We start from the raw sequence: 20,791 nt of genomic DNA, 5'->3' as shown, positions 1-20,791 counted from the left end.
TTTTACTTTCCAAATGTCCTAGTTTCAAGAAAGAAGATATAATTCTTTGAAACAGAGGGAATACACATTTTTCATTCTTTATGGATGAAATGAAGAAAAAAAAATAGATTGTAGGAAACAAAGATCTTTTTTAAGGATCTCATAGAAGTGAAAGTTTTCTCTCATTTTGACCATATTTCATATTGTGTGAATCTATTGAAGGAACAAGAAGAAGGATACCTCATGATCTCCGTACTCAACCTCAGGTTGGCATTTTCAGGGAGATGATCTCACAGACATTATATCATGTGTTTTTGTACAGAAAAAAAAGTGTTTTAGAAACCAGTGTGTGTATCTCTGAGTGTGTGCACTTTCTACTTCTGTGCTTACAATGCTCTGCCTTGTATCTGTAACTCCAGCAGTTACTAGTAAGCACCTGACAACCACTGCATTGGTCTAGATTATAAAATTTCCTGCTGGTTATGTGCTTACACATGAATGTGTAGGGACCTTTGTTTACCCACAGAATTTTATCTCACTTTAATTTCTTTGTAATCATTTTTAAAAAAAAATTTAATGTTTATTTTTGGGAGAGAGAGAGAGAGACAGAGAGAGGGCTTGAGCAGGGGAGGGGTAGAGAGGTAGGGAAATACAGAATCCAAAACAGGCTTCAGGCTCCAAGCTGTCAGCACAGAACACGACACAGGGCTTGAACCCACAAACCATGAGATCATGGCCTGAATTCAAGTGGGATGCTTAACTGACTGAGCCACCCAGGCACCTCATCGCTTTGTAATCTTTGAGTCTCAATTACACTAGATTTAATTCATTACATCATGATTGTCCTTCCCAGTGGAACTTTGTTTATGCCCCTTTCCTTTCCTTTGTTTATGTGTGTGTGCATGTGGGTGCAGATAAACAGATACATATTATCTTTATCTATACCTAAATATCCTTATTCAGATTCCATGGGACCAAGTCATATAACCTTCACATTCCAACCTAAATTCCATTTACTCAAGAAGACTTTTTTTTTGATTCACGAAGCTTAATTTGATCCTTTGCTATCAGTTCTGTATAACTCATCCTTCCCTTAGCTTTGGGATAAGTTTTGGCCATATAAATTATGTGTTGAAAGTTACACTACCATTATTTGTTTAAAGCTAAATCAGGAAAAAGACATATTTTTGTTTTTTACTGTAATAAAGCTAGGTTATAGTACATATAAAAGTCTGGAAAAAATTGGTTAATAATATATGGGGGATATAATAAGTATTCTGGCATGATTCAGGAAAGCATATGTATTGGTAACTCTGTGTAAGTTCTTATTAGTACATATTATATTTATAAGGATTTGTTTGGGACAGAAGGAGAGCATATTATCTTTAAAAACTGATGGAAGGGGGCGCCTGGGTGGCGCAGTCGGTTAAGCATCCGACTTCAGCCAGGTCACGATCTCGCGGTCCGTGGGTTCGAGCCCCGCGTCAGGCTCTGGGCTGATGGCTCAGAGCCTGGAGCCTGTTTCCGATTCTGTGTCTCCCTCTCTCTCTGCCCCTCCCCCGTTCATGCTCTGTCTCTCTCTGTCCCCAAAATAAATAAACGTTGAAAAAAAATTTAAAAAAAATTTTAAAAACTGATGGAAGTTCTACATAAGTACTATGTACTGCCTTGATGGGAGCCAGGAGAAGCAGAAAACTAGTAACCAAGGGTTACTCTACAACTGAAACATTTGTGGTGACTTAGAAGTTAGTTTTTCTCTTTAACCTTCTCAACTCCTGCCTCATGCTCACCCACTTTATCCCAGGACTTCTCTGCTATGGGGAGTTGACTATTGCTTGGAATTATAGGACGAAGTATAAAGAAATCTACTATAGTCCATAACTGATATATCAAGCATCATCAGGTATAAATTTACCAATCCAATAAATAAACCGTTGTGCATGTTTGAGAATTTGAGTTTCTAGATCAACAAATGAAGGAGCACAATTAGTATCCGTCTGTACTGTGAAATAATCTAAATCTGAAAAAAAAAATGAGAATAAAAGGGTAGTGAGTGGGGTTAATGTTAAGAAATATCTTATCCTTACCAATAGATATCTGTCGGTTCAAAAGAACATAATATGTGCCTACTTGAACAGTACATGATAGAAAGAAATAAACAATAGGAAAAAAGCAAGTTGTAATCTTGTCAGATTAGTCACGTATGCACAGTGGTAAATGAAAGGCTAAAGATAAAGACTGAGTTGATTCTACTTCAAAAGCTGTGTCAAAGACTTCAATATAATGTCCAGAGAGGGACAAAGACCATTTATTTCTATTCCCCATGTGAATGCCAGATTGGACTATAAGGGTCCTTTCAATAACTACTTGATGTTTTCATAGTGCCTCTGCTTGATCACTTCTAGTTAGGGGAAAGCCCAGTGACATACGGGAAATAATGAATGGTAACTCAAGGAAGACATTCAGTAAATGTTAGTTGACTTACGTTCAGGTATGACTACAGATGGAATCTTTTACTGGAAATGAAGAGACAAGGTAATTTATAAGTCCCTGGGATAATATGATATAAGTATTATCTTTCTGTACTTCTAAACACAGTCATTTGGTTAGTTATTACTAATTTTGGTATTATGGTCCTAGTGAATTTAAATACACCTGATTATGAATTTGAATTGTTTTTAGCAATAGATCATTAAGGGTCTTCCTGAACAGAATCTCCATGTTTTTAGCATCTGGTTGTGATCATCTGTCATAGCAACTTTATCTTTAGAAGTACTGATAAGCACGGGAAAAAGCATCATGTCTCCTTTCAATACCTCTCATCCTTCTCCTGTCACCTTCTTGCTGATGGGCATCCCAGGACTAGAGCACCTGCATGTCTGGATTGGGATTCCCTTCTGCTCCATGTACGTGGTGGCTGTGGTGGGGAATGTGACCATCCTGGCCGTGGTGAAGGCAGAGCGGAGTCTCCATGAGCCTATGTTCTTCTTTTTGTGCATGCTCTCCATCACTGACCTGGTCCTCTCCACATCTACACTGCCTCGGATGCTGTGTCTTTTCTGGCTTGGAGTCCATGACATTGCCTTTGATGTCTGTCTAGCCCAAATGTTCTTCATTCATAGTTTTACTGCTATGGAATCTGGCTTTTTCCTGGCCATGGCCTTTGACCGTTATGTGGCCATTTGTCATCCACTGCACCATACTACCATTCTCACCCATGCACGCATCACCATAATGAGTATTATTGTGGTGATTAGGGGTGTAGCGTTCTTTTCACCACATCCCATCCTGCTCAAACAACTTCCCTACTGCAGATCACGAATTATTGCCCACACCTATTGTGAGTTCATGGCCGTGGTGAAGCTGGCATGTATGGACGTAGGGGCCACCAAGAGTTATAGCCTCAGTATGGCTTCTATCATTGGCTCATGTGATGCAATTCTCATTGCTGTATCCTATGCCTTCATCCTGCGCTCTGTATTCCGCCTGCCATCCCGAGAAGCTAGCTTTAAGGCTCTGGGCACATGTGGGTCACATGTCTGTGTTATTCTTGTCTTCTATTCCACAGCTGGTTTTTCCATTTTCACTCACCGTTTTGGGAAAAATGTGCCTGCACATGTCCATATATTTATTGCAAATATGTACCTTTTGGTGCCCCCTTTTCTCAACCCTATTGTATATGGAGTAAGGACCAAGAAAATACGGGAACATGTTATTAGGACATTAATGGTCAAAGTTGCTTGATTGTAGCTGAATTAATAAAATAAATGGAAATAAAAGAAGTGATATAATTAAAATAACTAGCTGCTCTTACTCTCACAAGCAGAATTGCATTTACCATGTGAAAGTTCTTTTATTTACTATATGTCTGTGAATTCCAAAAATTCTAATCAAACAAGTTATTTCAGCTTTTTCATTTATTAAATATTCGAGGACAAATTGTCAATCTCCTTCTAACTGTATGTCTTATGGAGGATAATTACAAACAGAGAGTGAACAGTGGAAGGAGAAAAAGGATAAGTAAACAATATAGAAAAAAAGATTTCTATAGAGAACTAAATGATGGACAGTTTCCCACTTGTATTTATGGAACAGCTCAGTGTACAACTGCAATAAGCTTCTCTTGATGTTTCTCTTTGTTAATATATATTTGTATGTTGGTAATAAAGAAAAGACCATGAAGATCAGTCTATCATCGATCTATATATCCATGTATCTATGTATCTATCCAATATCACCACTTACGCTTTTTGCATTAAGATAAGAATAACTAAAGGACATTTACTGGTGGCTTTTTTAGTATTGTGGTAAAATATACATAACATAATAGTTGTTATTTTAACCATTTTTAATTGTCCAGTTCAGTGTAATTCATGCATTCACATTGCTGTGCAGTCATCACCACCATTCTTCTTCAGAGATTTTTATCTTTCCCATCTGAAATCTATCCATTAACATTAACTTCCCATTCCCCACAATCCCTGGCAACTACCATTATACTGTCTTTGTGAATTTGGCTACTCTAGGTACTTCATATAAGTGGAATAATACAGTCTTGGTCTTTTTGTGACTGGCTTATTTCACTCAACATAATTTCTTCAAGGTCCATTCATGTTGTAGAATGCGTCAGAATTTCCTTACCTTTTAATGTGGAATAATATTTCCAATAAATATTATAGTGGACTATAGATACATAGATAAAACAGACATATACCTAGATACAGATTCCTATCTATCTATCTATCTATATTTCATTTATCCATTTATCTGGGGATGGACACTTGGGTTGCTTCCAACTTTTGCCTCCTATGAGTAATACTATTGTGGATGTAATTATATAAATATCTGTTCTAGTCTCTGTTTTAATTTCTTTTGGATAAATACCCAGAAGTGGAATTGCTGTATTATATGGTAATTCTGTGTTTTCATTTTTGAGCAATAGCCATGTCTCTTTTTGCACAGCAGCTGCATCATATTACATTCTCACTAGCAATGCAAAAGGGTTCCAATTTTTCATATCCACACCAACGATTTTTTTTAATTTTTTTACATGTTTATTTATTTTCAAGAGACAGAGAAACAGGAAGTGAGGAGGGGGTAGCACAGAGAGAGGGAGACACAGAATTCAAGCAGGCTCCAGGCTCTGAGCTGTCAGCACAGAGCCTGATGTGGGGCTTGAATCCATGAACTGTGAGATCACGACCTGAGCTGAAGTTGTACGTTTAACCGGCTGAGCCACCCAGGCACTCCTAATTTTTTTAATTTTTTAAAAATAGTAGCCATCCTAATATATGTGAAGTGGTGTCTCATTTTGGTTTTGATTTGCATTTCCCTAAAAATTAGTGATGTTGAACATCTTTTCATGTATATATTTGCCATTTGTACACATTCTTTGGAAAAAATTTTATTCAAGTTATTTGCTCATTTTCTAATCTATTGTGTTGTTGTTGTCATTGCTGTTGAGCTTTAAAAGTTCTTTATATATTCTGGCTATTAATTTATTATCAGATATATGGTTTACAAATATTTTCTCCCATTCTGTGGGTTGCCTTTCCCTCTCTTTTTTTTTTTTTTTTTTTTTTTAAATTTTTTTTCCACGTTTTTATTTTATTTTTGGGACAGAGAGAGACAGAGCATGAACGGGGGAGGGGCAGAGAGAGAGGGAGACACAGAATTGGAAACAGGCTCCAGGCTCCGAGCCATCAGCCCAGAGCCTGACGCGGGGCTCGAACTCACGGGCCGTGAGATCGTGACCTGGCTGAAGTCGGACGCTTAACCGACTGTGCCACCCAGGCGCCCCCGCCTTTCCCTCTCTTGATAGTGCCCTTTGATGCACAACAGTATTGTTTTCCTGCTCATTTTTTAATTGAAATATAATTAACATATAATGCTATATTAGTTTCAGGTGTAGAATATAATGATTCAACATTCTATACATTACTCAGTGCTCATCACAGTAAGTTGACTCTTAATCCCCTTCACTTATTTAACCCATTTCCTCACCCACCTCCCCTCTGGCAACAACCAGTTTGTTGTCTGTATTTAAGTACAAAAGTTTTAATTTTGGTGAAGTCCAGCTTATTTATTTTTATTTTTGTTGCCTATGTTTTTGTGTCTTATCCAAGAAATTGTCAAATACAATGTCATAAGGTGTTCTCTCTATTTTTTTTCTAAGTATTTGATAGTTTTACCTCTCCTATTTAGGTCTTTGATCCATTTTCAGTAATTTTTTTCTGTATGATATGAGTTCATTTTCATTCCATTGAATGTGGATATCTAGTTTTTTCACTGCCATTTGTTGAAAAAAACCTGTTCTTTCCCCATTGAATGATCTGGGCTCTCTTGTAGAAATTACCTGACCATATATGTTAGAGTTTATTTGGGAGCTTTCTTTTCTCTTGTATAGGTCTATATGTCTGTCTTTAGGCCAGTACCATACTTATTTGATTACTATAGCTTTGTAGTAAGTTGTGAAATCAGAAAGTATGAGACCTAAACTTTGTTCTTATTTTCAAGATTTTTTTTGTGTGTGGCTATTTTGTGTGAGATTTTGTATGAATTTTAGATTGGATTTTTCTGTTTCTACAAAAATGTCATTGCAACTTTGGTAAGGATTGCACTGAATCTGTAGATGACTTTGGGTAGCGTTGGCATATTAACATTATGTTTTCCAATCCATGAGCATAGAATATCTTTCTATTTATTTGTGTCTTCATTAATATCTTCCAACAATGTTTTGTAGTTTTTAGTGTACAAGTATTTGTCTTTTTGCTTAAATTTTTTTTTTAATTTTTTTATTTTTGAGACAGAGAGAGACAGCATGAACGGGGGAGGGCCAGAGAGAGAGGGAGACACAGCATCTGAAATAGGCTCCAGGCTCTGAGCTGTCAGCACAGAGCCTGACACGGGGCTCGAACTCACGGACCGCGAGATCATGACCTGAGCCGAAGTCGGACGCTTAACCGACTGAGCCACCCAGGCGCCCCATGCTTAAATTTATTCCTATTTTATTCTTTTGGAATCTATTATAAATATAATTATTTATGTAATTTCCTTTTCAGATTGCTCATTGTTAGTGTATAGAAATGCAATTTTGGGGTTTTGCATGTTGATTTTGAATATTGCAATTTTGCTAATTTATTTATTGGTTATATTAGGTATGTTTGTGTGTGTGTGTGTGTGCATACAAGTGTGATATCTTTATGGTTTTCTTCTTACAAGATCAAATCATCTGCAAACATAGTTTTGTATCTTCCTTCCCAACTTGTATGCCTTTTATTTATTTTTCTTGTCTAATTGTTATAGCTAATACTTCCAGAACTATGTTGCATACAAGCGATAGAAATGGGCATATCTCTCTTGTTCCTGGTCATAAAGAAAAAACTTTCAGTATTTCACTATTGAGTACAATGTTAGTACAAGGGCTTATCATATATGGTCTTTATTATGTTGAGGTTGAGGTTGCTGGTCATTTTTTATTGTCCCCTTTCTAATATTTAATAAGAGTTAACTAGGAAATACTGTCATTCTTTCAAATCAACCAATTACCAAAGCCCTATAGAATTATTAAAGGTATCTATATTAGTAAGAATCTAACCAGGACACAAAAAAAAATTTGAATATTTAGGACAGGACATCTTTAATACTGATAATTATTTATATAATTATATAGCTTCTGAGAAGTGAAATATTAAAAATAAAGACTCCCAGAAATTAAGAACTATAGGAAGCCATACCAGCTCTAGGTCAGTGAAACAGAGAGGGGAACCAGCAGTTCCAGACTCAAAGATATGAGTCTCCCAGTGGAAGCTGAAACCATGGAAGTCCTCTCTGGCAGGATCTGGAGCCCTGGAGTAGATGCAGTTGAAGAGAGTGAGAAATAGGGAGAAATAACCTGACTTTCCTTTCCTCTTCCCTAATATTTTCCTGCCAGTACCTACACTGAAAAAACCCAGCATAAATACAGATGATCTGTGATCCTGGGAAACATAGCCTGCAATGGTCAATGCTCCTGAAATACAGAAAAAGGAGAAGAAGTTGAGGAAGGACAAGTTTATAAGGAAGACATATTTAATATTTGCATAACATTGCAACAAAAATGCACATAATGATTCTTTTGTATATAGGGATAATGAATATCCTTTACTTGATTAAACAAGTAAAATTCAAGAGGATTCAGTAATAGAAACATGACTAGAAAGTATCCTGGAGCTTTAGTTGTTTTTCAGAACTAGATAAGATTCAAGTAAGTTACTTAATATCTGGAGACATATGGGGATATTAATATGGATACCCTAATTAATTAATAACCATGTGCTTCTCTGATATTCTCCATTCTGTCTAGCTCTCATCACATATGTTGTGAGAAGGCATTAATTCGCAGTGCCTACATGTGCTTAAACCCTAGAAGTGTAATAAATCAAGTATCTCAAGAGACTCGGAGTCCAGAGACCATCTCCTCTTGGTTTCTAAGTTCAGAGCTAGCTTGGGTGCAATGACACTACAAGATTGATTCCCTTCAAGAGACCAAACTGTTCCTGAAGAGACTAGGAGAAATTATTGAAATTGCTTATAATCAGACAACATTCTCGAAGGAGGTGATAGGTAGGATATTCCTTGCAGGCATCTGGTCCCCCAGGATAAGAGATATAATGAAACTTGCTGTAGTATAGCATATATTAAGCTGACCTTCACGGTGAACAATGGGACCATCTCATTATAGAGGTAAGATAACCTGGTTACAAGCTGCAGAGTTGTAGTTGAGTTGGGATTGGAAAACTCAATGCTTCCATAAGAAGGGAATGATGGAACCTAGGATGGGGTTCTAGGTCCAGTCTTAAGTAGTGAAGACAACACTTGTGGCTCTCTGAAAGATGGTTGAACTTCTTGACAAAAAATAAGGTAGAAAAAGATGAACTCAATATTTAAGCTGAAATGAACAGTTCGTTCATTCATAATTTTTGTTAGTCTACTTCTAGGATTTAGTCCTAAACTGAACTGGTCAAAACATTTTTTTAAAAATAATTCTTACTTTTATTCAGAGTGAAAGGATACTTAATGTTATAAAAGCTCACCATATTTCAATATTTGAACCGAAATAATTATTTATCAATTCAAAATTTAGTATTGTTAGGATATCCTTCCAAAATAATTGCTCACAAACTCTAAGGAGTGATTTCTGGTAAGCCGATTTCTGGAAATCAAGAGTTGCATTTAAAAGTTTGCTTAAGGAATCAGACCTCTAAACCCAGACAGCAAACTGATGGTTGCTAGAGGGAAAGGGGTAGGAGATGGAAGATAGAGCCTTCCAGTTATGGAATGAATAAGTTATAGGAATAAAAGGCACAGCATTGGGCATATAGGGAAAAAAATTTAGCTTTGGAAACAGAAGTCAGTGTGAAGTGTACTGTGTGATTGAAGAATGTATTATTCACCTTCTGGAAGAATTTGATTGATCTTTTACAAAACAACACAAATATCTGGTAATCTGAATACCCATGTTTTCCAGACTTAGTCATTTTTTCTATTGGATAGTCCTTTGCTAAGTGATTTTCTTATTGTTCAGTTGAGCTGATTTTATGAAGATAAGGGTCCTTGATTTATTAGCTCAATGACTCACCTTTAAAAATAGGACCAGTTTGGTTCATACTTCTTTATTCTCCTTTTTTTTAGCTAATTTCCCCAATTGTTCTTTAGTATTTCCCAAGTCACCTTTTCATTATATCTATAAGCCCTATCATTGAGAAGGGGGTGAGAGAGGTTAAATATCACAAATCACTGATCTCAATCATGATGGTTGGACTTACCCTTTTTTGCTTGTCTCAAATTGTAGAAAATTATATCTTCATACTCAGCAATATATCACCTGTTACCTCTCTAATACTATAATACTACTGAAATGCATCTGGCTAACTGAACAACACTTTCTGGAAAAAAAAAAGGCAAGGAGATAGATGACAGATAGATAGACGATAAATAGATACTTTTCTACTAATTTTTCTTACCCAAAAAAGCACAATCCCATGTATTTGATGCATTGTGAGATTATACTACTGAAGAAATAATTCAATAACTGGCATCTCTCCAAACCCATAGTAATGGAAAAAAAAACATTGATATTCATATATTTATAATCTTTGTGATTTTTAATTTGGACAGGGTCATGGAATATCTATTGTTTGCATAATGTTAAATTACAACAGGACCAGTCTTCACCCTACCAGCTTTCTACTGCTTGGCATTCCAGGATTGGAGGCTGTTCACATATGGATTTCTATCCCTTTTTGTCTAGTCTACCTCGTGTCACTAATGGGAAATGTTGCCCTTCTATTAATTGTCAAGACAGACCACAAACTACACGAACCTATGTACCTCTTTCTATGCATGCTTTCAGTGGCTGATTTGATTCTTACTTCTTCTACACTTCCCAAGATACTTAGCCTCTTCTGGTTCAATTACAGAGAGATCTACTTTGAAGCCTGCCTCACTCAAATGTATCTTATTCATTCTCTGTCTACTATGGAATCTGGATTTATCCTGGCCATGGCTTTTGACCGCTACATAGCCATTTGCCACCCATTAAGACATTCCACTATCCTGACCCCTGCAGTGATTATAGGCTTCGGTTTGGGCATTGTCTTTAGAGGAGCTGTACTCCTCAGTCCACATCCCTTTCTACTGAGGTGGCTTTCCTACTGCAGAACGAATGTCATCTCCCATACGTACTGTGAGTTTATGGCTGTGATAAAGCTAGTTTGCACTGAAACCAAGATTCGTAGAGCCTACAGCCTAATTGTGGCATTCCTGACAGGGGGATTGGATTTCATATTGATCATCTGTTCTTATGTCCTTATTCTTTTCACTGTCTTTAATCTGCCTTCGAAAGCTGCCCGCCTCAAGACCTTAAGTACATGTGTCTCCCATGTATGGGTCATCTTAGTGTTTTATACACCAGCCTTTTTCTCTTTTCTCACTCATAGGTTTGGCCACCACATCGCTCCACATATCCATATTTTTATAGCCAATATATATCTTCTTATTCCACCTATGATGAACCCTATTATTTATGGTGTAAAAACCAAGAGAATCCGGGAAGGATTCTTTAAATTCTTAATAATCAAATGTGTTTGAAAGCATATATTGCTGCTTTCAAGATTCTCCCTTTGTCTTTTAAACATTTGACTGATACTTTAGGTAAGGATATCTTGTTTTCATTCTGCTTAGAATTTGTTGAGCTTCTTGTTTGTGAGGATTGAAGTTTTTTTGTTTTTTTTTTTTTTATCAATTTTTGAAAAATTTCAGCCATTATTTCTTCAAATGTTATTTCTGTCTCTCCTGTCCTTCTAGGATTTTTTTTATAGGTTTTTTTTTTTTTTTTTTTTTTTTTGTATCCTACAGGGGTCTTTGAGACTTTTTCATTTTCTTCTTTTTTTTTTTTTTTTTTTTTTTTTTTTTCTTTTCAGGCTGAATAGTTTCAATTGGCTTCTCTTCAAGTTTGCTTATTCATTTTTTTCTCTAAGTTTAAATATGCTTTTGAGCACCTATTGTGAATTTTACATTCAGTTATTATACATTTCCATTATTTATTTGGTTCTTTTTAAATAATTCCTGTCTATTTATACTCTGTATTTGGTGACACATGATTCTCAAACTTTTCCTTTTCTTCTTTAGACTTGGTTTATTTTAGTTCTTGGAACTTATTTGTAATAGCTGATATCAAGTCTGATTCGTAAGCAAGATTTTTACTTTGAGTGGGTTTTGTTTGTTTTCTTTTGTTCTGTTTTTGAAATCTTGTGCGTGCACTATGCACATGAGTAGGTGGCCTTCTATATTCCTAAAAATATGTTGGAACTTTTCAAATCCTCCTATGGATATCTCATTCTCTGTTTTTATTTGTTTTCTTGTTTTTGTTTTGTTTGTTTGTTTGCTGGTTTGTTTTGAGTTTTATAGTCAGTCTTTTGTTAACCCAATTAGTAAGTTTGTCTTAGGACACTTTAATGTTAAACAATTGCCATTACAAATGCCTTTTTCTCATAGGTTGATTTCTGAGTCATGTCAAATGAAAACAAGCCTTTTGAATAGAGCATTTTTCAAGCTTCCTGTTGTGTCAAATAGTGACAGTTTATTTTGATGGTGATTTTTGGACTGCCAAACCAATTTTGTCCCTTCTTTTGGATGCTGGGATGCTGGTTTTCAAAGATATAGAATGCATTTCTAAAAACTTTAAATGCCTGTGTCGATTAACTTTAATATCTTTGTCATTTCTGGGTCAGTTTCAATTGATTAATTTTTCTTACTTATTATTAATTTTGTTTTTCTATTACTTTTCATGACTTATAGGTTGGAATGGATTATATATATAATTATATATGATAATATATAAAACATATATAAACATATAAAATATGTAAAAAACAATATATATTTTACCCTGTGGGATGCTAAATTCTTTTTTGTATTTCTATGTTTTCAGGCTTTGTTCTGGGACTTGATTAGATTGAATATTGGTCAAGCTTGTCAGGTTTTGTTTTAGGCTGTACAGTGTGAAACCAGAGCAATATTTCATCTAGTACTCATTTTGTCTCACTGTTTGGTTTCCCTATATTTTCCTATATCACAATAAATTATGAAAAATTCCTCAGTGACTTCTCAAAAAGCGTTGGCTTCAAATATTGTCCCAATTTTGTGTGTGTGGTTTTGGGTAGATTGGTTCACATAGGTTTTGCTGCAACTAATCTGAACTAATTAGTTCACAATGAACTAATCAGTATTGAAGTAATTTTTAAAGCAGTCCTTCTGAAGAACAAAGAAGTTGTCTCTCTGCAGATTTCTTCTCTTTGGTACACTGATTTACTGTTTCTGTTTTATTCTTCCAAGAATCCCAGATACAGGGGCACCTGGGTGGCTCACGCGATTAAGCATCTAACTCTTGATTTCAGCTCATGTCATGATCTCATGGGTTCGTGAGTTCAAGCTCCGCATTAGGCTCTGCGCTGACAGCAGGATTCTGTATCTCCCTCTCTCTCTCTCTGCCCCTTCACCACTCACTCTCTCAAAAATAAAAATAGAAATAAATTCCTTTTTTTTCAAAAATTAAAAAAAATGTTTATTTATTTTTGAGAGACAGAGAAACAGAGGATGAGCAGGGGAGGAGCAGATAGAGAGAGACACACACAGAAAGAATCCAAAGCAGACCCCAGGCTCTGAGCTGTCCGCACACGATGCAGGGCTCAAACTCAATGAACTGAACTGTGAGATCATGACCTGAGCCAAGCTTGGAAGTTGGACGGTTAACCGACTAAGCCACCTAGGCACCCCAAATGAACAAACAAACAGAAATCTTAAAAGAAGGAGAAGGAGAAGGAGAAGAAAGAAGAGGAAGAAGAGGAAGGGAAAGAAGAGGAGGAAGAGGAAGAAGAAAAAAGAAGAAAGCTGAAAGAGGAAAGAAGAAGAATCCCAGCTCCAGATCCTGAATTTAAGAATCATGTTGTACTCTGCCTGGGCTCTACCTTTCCCTAATGTGTTTTGGTAACTTTCCCTATGCAGTAAGCTTGGGCAATTGAAAGGATAACCTCATTAGTTTCCCATCCCACAGATTCCATTGTCTTTCATTATCTGATGTCCTTGAGTGCCTTTACTTCATATATTTTATGGTACTTTAGTTCTTTTATGCACATTCCTGTTACTCCAACTTGTCCAAAAACAAATGTCCCCGCATATTCCTTTAAGTTCAAATTTAGAAATCCTCAACTATCTAAATTCTTGTATCTGATTCTTCACTATACAAATTGTGAAACATTTTCCCATACTGTTCACTAATTGAGTAAACACACACAGACACACTCATATGCACATACAAACACACACAGTGTATCTGTATAGACTGATATAAAATACTTCAGTTGATAGGGTGCCTGGGTGGCTCAGTCGGTTCAGCATCTAGCTCTTGATTTCGGTTCAGGTCATGATCTCACATTTTGTGAGTTCAAGCTGCAGATAGGGCTCTGTGTGGACAGTGGGAAGCCTGCTTGGGATTCACTCTTTCCTTCTGTCTGTGCCCCTCTCCTGCTTGTTCTCTCTCTCTCTCTCTCTCTCTCTCTCTCTCTCTTCCTCTCTCTCAAAAGAAATAGATAAAAAATAAAAATTATTTAAAAAAATTTTTTAACATTTATTCATTATTGAGAGACAGAGAGAGACAGAGCATGGGAGGGGCAGAAAGAGGAGGAGACACAGAATCTGAAGCAGGCTCCAGGCTCTGAGCTGTCAGCACAGAGCCTGATGCGGGGCTCAAACTCACAAACTGTGAGATCATGACTTGAGCCGAAATCAGATGCTTAACCAACTGAGCCACCCAGGTGACCCCTAATAAAAATTATTTTAAAAATATTTAAAAATAAAGCAAATACTTTGTTTTAAATATACCCTTATTAAAAATAGAGCTGCTTTTGGAGGATGTTGCTTTCATCTGCATGAACTTTGCCTTTATTTTTATTGTAATGAAATCTAGACGTAATTACCAGTCATCCATGGTCAGTGCTTTATTGCTATCCATTTTTTATTAAGTTTATTTATTTATTTTGAGAGAAAGAGCAGGGGAGGGGCAGGGAGAGAGGGGGAGAGAGAATCACAAGCAGACTCCACACTGTCAGCACAGAGCCTGACGCAGGGCTTGAACTCACCAACAGTGAGATCATGACCTAAGCAGAAACAAAGAGACGCTTAACCGACTGAGCCATCCAGATGCCCCTGCTCTCCATCTTTGTATGTCAAATTTATAGCCTAGACCAGCTGACATAATTGGAACTCCCTAAAGGCAACTGGCTGTAAGGGGTAAGGGATTTCCCTTTCCAATGAGGAAATCTTTAAATCCAATGAGTCTCAGAGGAGGACAATCTATGTACCATTTATTATTACCACTTCAATTCCCATCATGATTAGTTGCCACTACCACTTATTACCGTGATTATTATGTTATTCATTGTATTAAATACCATAACCATATTAATTCATTTAAGCTTCATATAGACAATATGATATATGTACTACTACTATTCATATTTTAAAGTTCAGGAAATTTGAGATTGTAAAGATGAAATTACATGAAAACAGTTATACAACCAATACTAGCAGAGCCAACTCTGAAGACAGGTCTTCCTCTACAGCATGAGGTTCATCACATTTTACCTAACGACACTTATGCTGATGTTAACAGCAAAGGGAAGGTCTGTCCATTTAGAAGCATTAGCCACTTAGTTCCACTCTGTTTCCAGAAGACTAAAAGCCTTTCGTTCAAAGTATTCTAGATTATTTTGGTAATCAGAGATGTAGAAATATATGTCTGCATATCTATCTGCATATCAATATATCTATATCTTTGTAATTAAATATTTAAAAAAAGAAGAGAAGAAATAGGATATGGAATCCCTGATATTTAACGCTATCTATGGAGTAGACTCCTGGTGTTAATAACACTATGCTTTCCTTGTACTTTACACATCAAATAGGGGCCTTTTACACCATACTGACTGAGAAAAAGGAAACAGGGAATTTTGTCTTTAAGAAGGGAAACTCAGATCCTGGGATAAAATATGTTATATAGCACTATATGTGTATATATATATATATATATATATATATATATATATATATATGTTTTCCCTTCCATTCAAGTTGACATATTAAATCTCACAGTGCTAAATGTGTTCTTTTGAGACATCCTTAATTGCTCTTTGTTTGATTTTGGCAAATCATTTATCCTATGAGCTCTAGTGAAGCTATCTCAATGAATAATATAAACATCAAAGGCAAAATAAATGGTACAGTGGATGGCAAGGGAAGTCTGCAAGTGTAGACTGGTCAGAGAAGACTAAGGACAAGAGAAGTGGTAGAAAAGGGGACAAAATGCCTCATTATGTTTTCTGTGTTGGCTTATGTCTGGTATACCTCATCCATTGGTCATCAGTGTTTGTTAGTTCTAATTTCACAGATTCCTTCCAATGCTAGCAACTAAAGAGCAACAGGGAATTTAATTACACTACTTGACATTGTTACCTAGTCCCTCACATCCATTTGGAAATGGAAATCCCAGGCTTACATTTGAAAGGCAAAATTAAATAACAAAAGTAATAGTAAATAAAAAATGACTTTTTATTTGTCACAGTAAATGGGGAATTTTGTTGTATACATTATTAATTTTCATATTATATAACTCCTGAAAAGAAGATATTATTATCCTCCTCTTTAAGATAAGGAACTAACATCAACTAAGCTGTTATAACTCATGCAACGTCTGGGGAAATATGAAATTTTAGGGAATATCTGGGTAAAGATGATCATTTCAGGTGATTATGAGGCAGGCACTGCATGGGTAACACTTTATTCACACTGCTTTAAACAATACTGACTTATAACTCTGTTCGAAAATGTGGGACTATAGAAAGTTTATTCAGCTTCATGCTGTGAAGACCGATGTTTTCCTTATACAATCTGCAATGTTCAGTTCTACAAAAGTACAATTAAACAATCATCATTGTGACCCTAGTACCCACACACTCTTTTGATTATTGGTTCCTGAGGTTAGTCCTCTAATGACTGCAAAAGTCTCAGAAGGCTGTAATCTGTCTGGTCAGTGAGATTCCTCTAGAAGAACAAAGAGAGACATTCTCATTGGTGATCATTGACAGCCATCCCCATGGGGCATTCGTTTTGCATAACCCTCCTAAAACCTATGGCTCCAGAGCAAGAAGCAGCAGGCAGCTGGTTTGTCTTATAGGCGTCTGCAAGATGAGTGCAACCCCAGGCAAAACCCAGCCAGATGAAGAAATAGGACTACGTGAGACAGGCATTTCTACTCGAGAGAAAAACAGAAGAATTAAAAATACTTAGTAGCTTATATGACAAGGATAGTGAGCAACAAATGAACTCCAACCATAGCACAGACGCAGCACCAGGAAGGTCTCCTGCCATGCCAGTCTTTACTTCCATGGCTAAATTGTGGGGGCATCTACAGGGTCTCCCATAGAGGGTAAGGTGACTAAAGGAAAGGCAGCACTTAGGGAATTTAAGATGGAGACTATTTATAAACAAGAACAGAATTAATTAAACGTAATATTTTATGGGCTTACTGGTGCATGCAACTGAACAAAATGTTTTCTGGATTTGAAAGATACTTAAGACCAAAAGTAATGGTCAATGAGGTAGTTTTTTGGTTTTTTTTTTTTGTTTTTTTTTTTAATATATGAAATTTATTGTCAAATTGGTTTCCATACAACACCCAGTGCTCATCCCAAAAGGTGCCCTCCTCAATACCCATCACCCACCCTCCCCTCCCTCCCACCCCCCATCAACCCTCAGTTTGTTCTCAGTTTTTAACAGTCTCTTATGCTTTGGCTCTCTCCCACTCTAACCTCTTTTTTTTTTTTCCTTCCCCTCCCCCATGGGTTCCTGTTAAGTTTCTCAGGATCCACATAAGAGTGAAACCATATGGTATCTGTCTTTCTCTGTATGGCTTATTTCACTTAGCATCACACTCTCCAGTTCCATCCATGTTGCTACAAAAGGCCATATTTCATTTTTTCTCATTGCCACGTAGTATTCCATTGTGTATATAAACCACAATTTCTTTATCCATTCATCAGTTGATGGACATTTAGGCTCTTTCCATAATTTGGCTATTGTTGAGAGTGCTGCTATAAACATTGGGGTACAAGTGGCCCTATGCATCAGTACTCCTGTATCCCTTGGATAAATTCCTAGCAGTGCTATTGCTGGGTCATAGGGTAGGTCTATTTTTAATTTTCTGAGGAACCTCCACACTGCTTTCCAGAGCGGCTGCACCAATTTGCATTCCCACCAACAGTGCAGAGGGTTCCCGTTTCTCCACATCCTCTCCAGCATCTATAGTCTCCTGATTTGTTCATTTTGGCCACTCTGACTGGCGTGAGGTGATATCTGAGTGTGGTTTTGATTTGTATTTCCCTGATAAGGAGCGATGTTGAACATCTTTCAATGAGGTAGTTAAACTCTGAAGTAGTGCACACTGCCTGCCACTCTGGCGATGCATCTGAGAGGTATGGCTAGATGCTTTGTTTGAACTTTATAAAGTGAGAGTAACATAAAGATCAAGTAAAACCATAAATCAAGGTCCGTTTAAATGGCCCAAGTATTCATATTTGTCTTTGCATATCAGTCTGATCACATTCACAGAAATTGATTTATGCTAGGTTCAGTAAGTGTTTTCAATCCAAAATAGCAATTTGCTTATATAGACAGTTTCTAAGTAAAACGACAGTTTTCCAATGAAGAGAAAAAATAAGCCTGATAGGGGAAAAGATGTTTTAGAGACATAATCAGGGCAATAACTATCTAGTTTTCACTTGAAAATCAGCCTCTTTTTGTTCTTATTTATTTGTTTAGTGAAACTATAAGCAAAATAAATCCATGCTGTTTTCAGTAATTACGGGGCGGTGTTTATGAAGTGGATATATGGAGCAAAATATGACTTTAGGTAGTGTGTTTTCTTTCCCTAGGGTAACATTTACACTTTCTTTCACTTTTTGAATTTTAAGATTAAAACAAGTATTACTGGCTAATTCCAAAATCCTCACCCTCCATACCTGTTTCTGGCACAAACTTTCCTTCCCTCTATAGATTATCATAAGATATGGGTCACATATTTGAGGTACAAAGAGTATTTTTTAAAATATTTATTTCTTTACTTTTGAGAGAGAGGGAGCACAAGCAGGGGAAGAGCAGAGAGAGAGGGAGACACAGAAACCCAGGTGCCCCGCGAAGAGTATTTTTTTTTAATTTTTTAATCTTTATTTTTGAGAGAGAGATAGAGAGACAGAGCATGAGCAGGGGGAGGAACAGAGAGAAAGGGAGGAACAGAGAGAGAGGGAGGCACAGAATCCAAAGCAGGCTCCAGGCTCTGAGCTGTCAGCACAGAGCCCGATGTGGGGCTCGAACCCATGAACCGTAAGATCATGACCTGAGCTGAAGTCGGACGCTTAACTGACTGAGCCTCCCAGGCACCCCAACTATCTTTTTACTCCATTTGCTTTTAAGATCTCTATGATTTCTGAAACTCTATTAACTTTTTAAAAAATGTGTCTATATGGAGATGCAGTTGATTTATAACATTGTATAATTTAAGGTGTATGGTTGTTAATTTGGCACATTTATATATTACATTATGATTACCACATAGCATTAGCTAACACCTTTAACCATATCTTTTTTATGATTTCTTATTTTTTATCTTATTTTGTATATTTTTATTATCTTATTACCATTTCTGTTTTGGAGTTAGGAAAAATTAAAATCTAATCTCTTAACTACCTTGAAGTTTATAATAGCAACATTTTTGTCTATAATCATTTTGCAGTGAATTAGATCTCCAGAACATATTACTAGTTGCAAATTTTTACTGACTCTTTGTTAACTTTTTAAAGTTATTCCTGATTTTTAAAATCCATTTTAAAATCTCACTCAAATCAAATTTCATTGTCCACGGACATCATGTGATAGAGTAATTGTGTACTTCCTCTGGCACCATTTATACTTCTCAGAAGCTACAGAAACATCTGTTGCGGTGCTTGAGCCGCTGGGACTCTCCAGTGGAGCTATAAAATCTGAAGTTAGCATTTCATGAGGGAATAATTCAAATCTCTGAATTCCTGGCTTTAATTCAACACAACACAGTTAATCTGGAGGGATGTAGACAACTTGTCTATGTTTACTTAAACCTAAGACATGAGAGAGGCAGTGATGAGGGTACTGTAGCATATTGGTGTGAAGAAGGACTTTCTAGAACTCAGGCATAAATATTCAAAATTACTTTGGACTCTTGAGAGTCAGCTGTGCTGAAAATAAACTGAGAGCATGCAATAGAGGAAGACACGGTGTTCCCTCTGAAGATAAGTTGGAGACTTCTCTGGATTGCCTCCTTGTTGACAGGTAAATTGGTGTAGTCCCACCACATAGAACTAGCCACTAATAAGTTAGATCAGGATGCTCTTGGCATTTTCCCCAATCATCCTTTAGACATTCTGGTCCACAAGGTACCTGGTACCAACTCTGGAAAAGTAAGTGTATGCAGGTATATTCTCTGGGCTTAAGAATAATATAGTAAGAAATAACATACTAACCATTAGTTTCACAGTGAACAGCTGGTATCAACTGAGATGTTGGAATGTAAATTTTATATTATATATTTGTATATTAGATATTATATTAATATTGTATATATTTATTTATATCATATATATATATATATTTGTATGAATTATGAAAGCATGGACAATCTGCCAAAGTAACATTTTTCCAGGGATCCTGGAAAATCCAGGGAGCATACTTTTTGGATGTAAGGTCAATGACTTTGTTGCTATCTTAAAGCTATTATGCATTTAAGTGATCAGATGCTGGTTCTTTTATGGCCAGAAATTCACCAGGGCAGCAAATTTCAAAAGTATTGTCCTTTGAAGCATTGCAAGTGTGGAATGCTTATTATTCCTTCATGTCTTGCTTTTAAAAATCTCTATTTAGAATTTATCTCATGCCAAATTCTCCAACACCATAATTACTTTGGAGGGGTACTTCTCAGAGAAGGCATTGTTACAGGTTCCTTGTTAGAATGCGAGGAACTTGAGTTATTTATCAGAAATTTTGCAAAAGGAAGGAAGGAAGGAAGGAAGGAAGGAAGGAAGGAAGGAAAGAAGGAAGGAAGGAAGGAAGAAAGAAAGAAAAAGAAAGAAAAGAAAAGAAAAGAAAAAAAGAAAAGAAAAGAAAAGAAAAGAAAAGAAAAGAAAAGAAA

General features: G+C 36.4%; 2 protein-coding genes across 2 annotated transcripts; both read left to right on the top strand.

Annotated features, from left to right (window-relative positions):
• The first annotated feature begins 1,603 nt into the window (after positions 1-1,603).
• LOC101084222 (olfactory receptor 52D1-like) lies at positions 1,604-5,050 on the top strand. Its single transcript, XM_045038823.1, has one exon. The coding sequence runs from the start codon at positions 2,779-2,781 to the stop codon at positions 3,721-3,723; it is 945 nt and encodes a 314-aa protein (XP_044894758.1). The 5' UTR covers positions 1,604-2,778; the 3' UTR covers positions 3,724-5,050.
• Positions 5,051-7,095: 2,045 nt separating this feature from the next.
• Positions 7,096-11,150, top strand: LOC101083961 (olfactory receptor 52K2-like). The gene has a single exon (XM_045038821.1). It carries the CDS (start codon positions 10,165-10,167, stop codon positions 11,107-11,109), a length of 945 nt encoding a protein of 314 aa, XP_044894756.1. The 5' UTR covers positions 7,096-10,164; the 3' UTR covers positions 11,110-11,150.
• The last annotated feature ends 9,641 nt before the right edge of the window (positions 11,151-20,791 follow it).

This window comes from Felis catus, chromosome D1, assembly GCF_018350175.1.
Source record: "Felis catus isolate Fca126 chromosome D1, F.catus_Fca126_mat1.0, whole genome shotgun sequence".
NCBI classification, from domain to species: domain Eukaryota; kingdom Metazoa; phylum Chordata; class Mammalia; order Carnivora; family Felidae; genus Felis; species Felis catus.
This window is presented reverse-complemented; position numbering and strand designations above follow the sequence as displayed.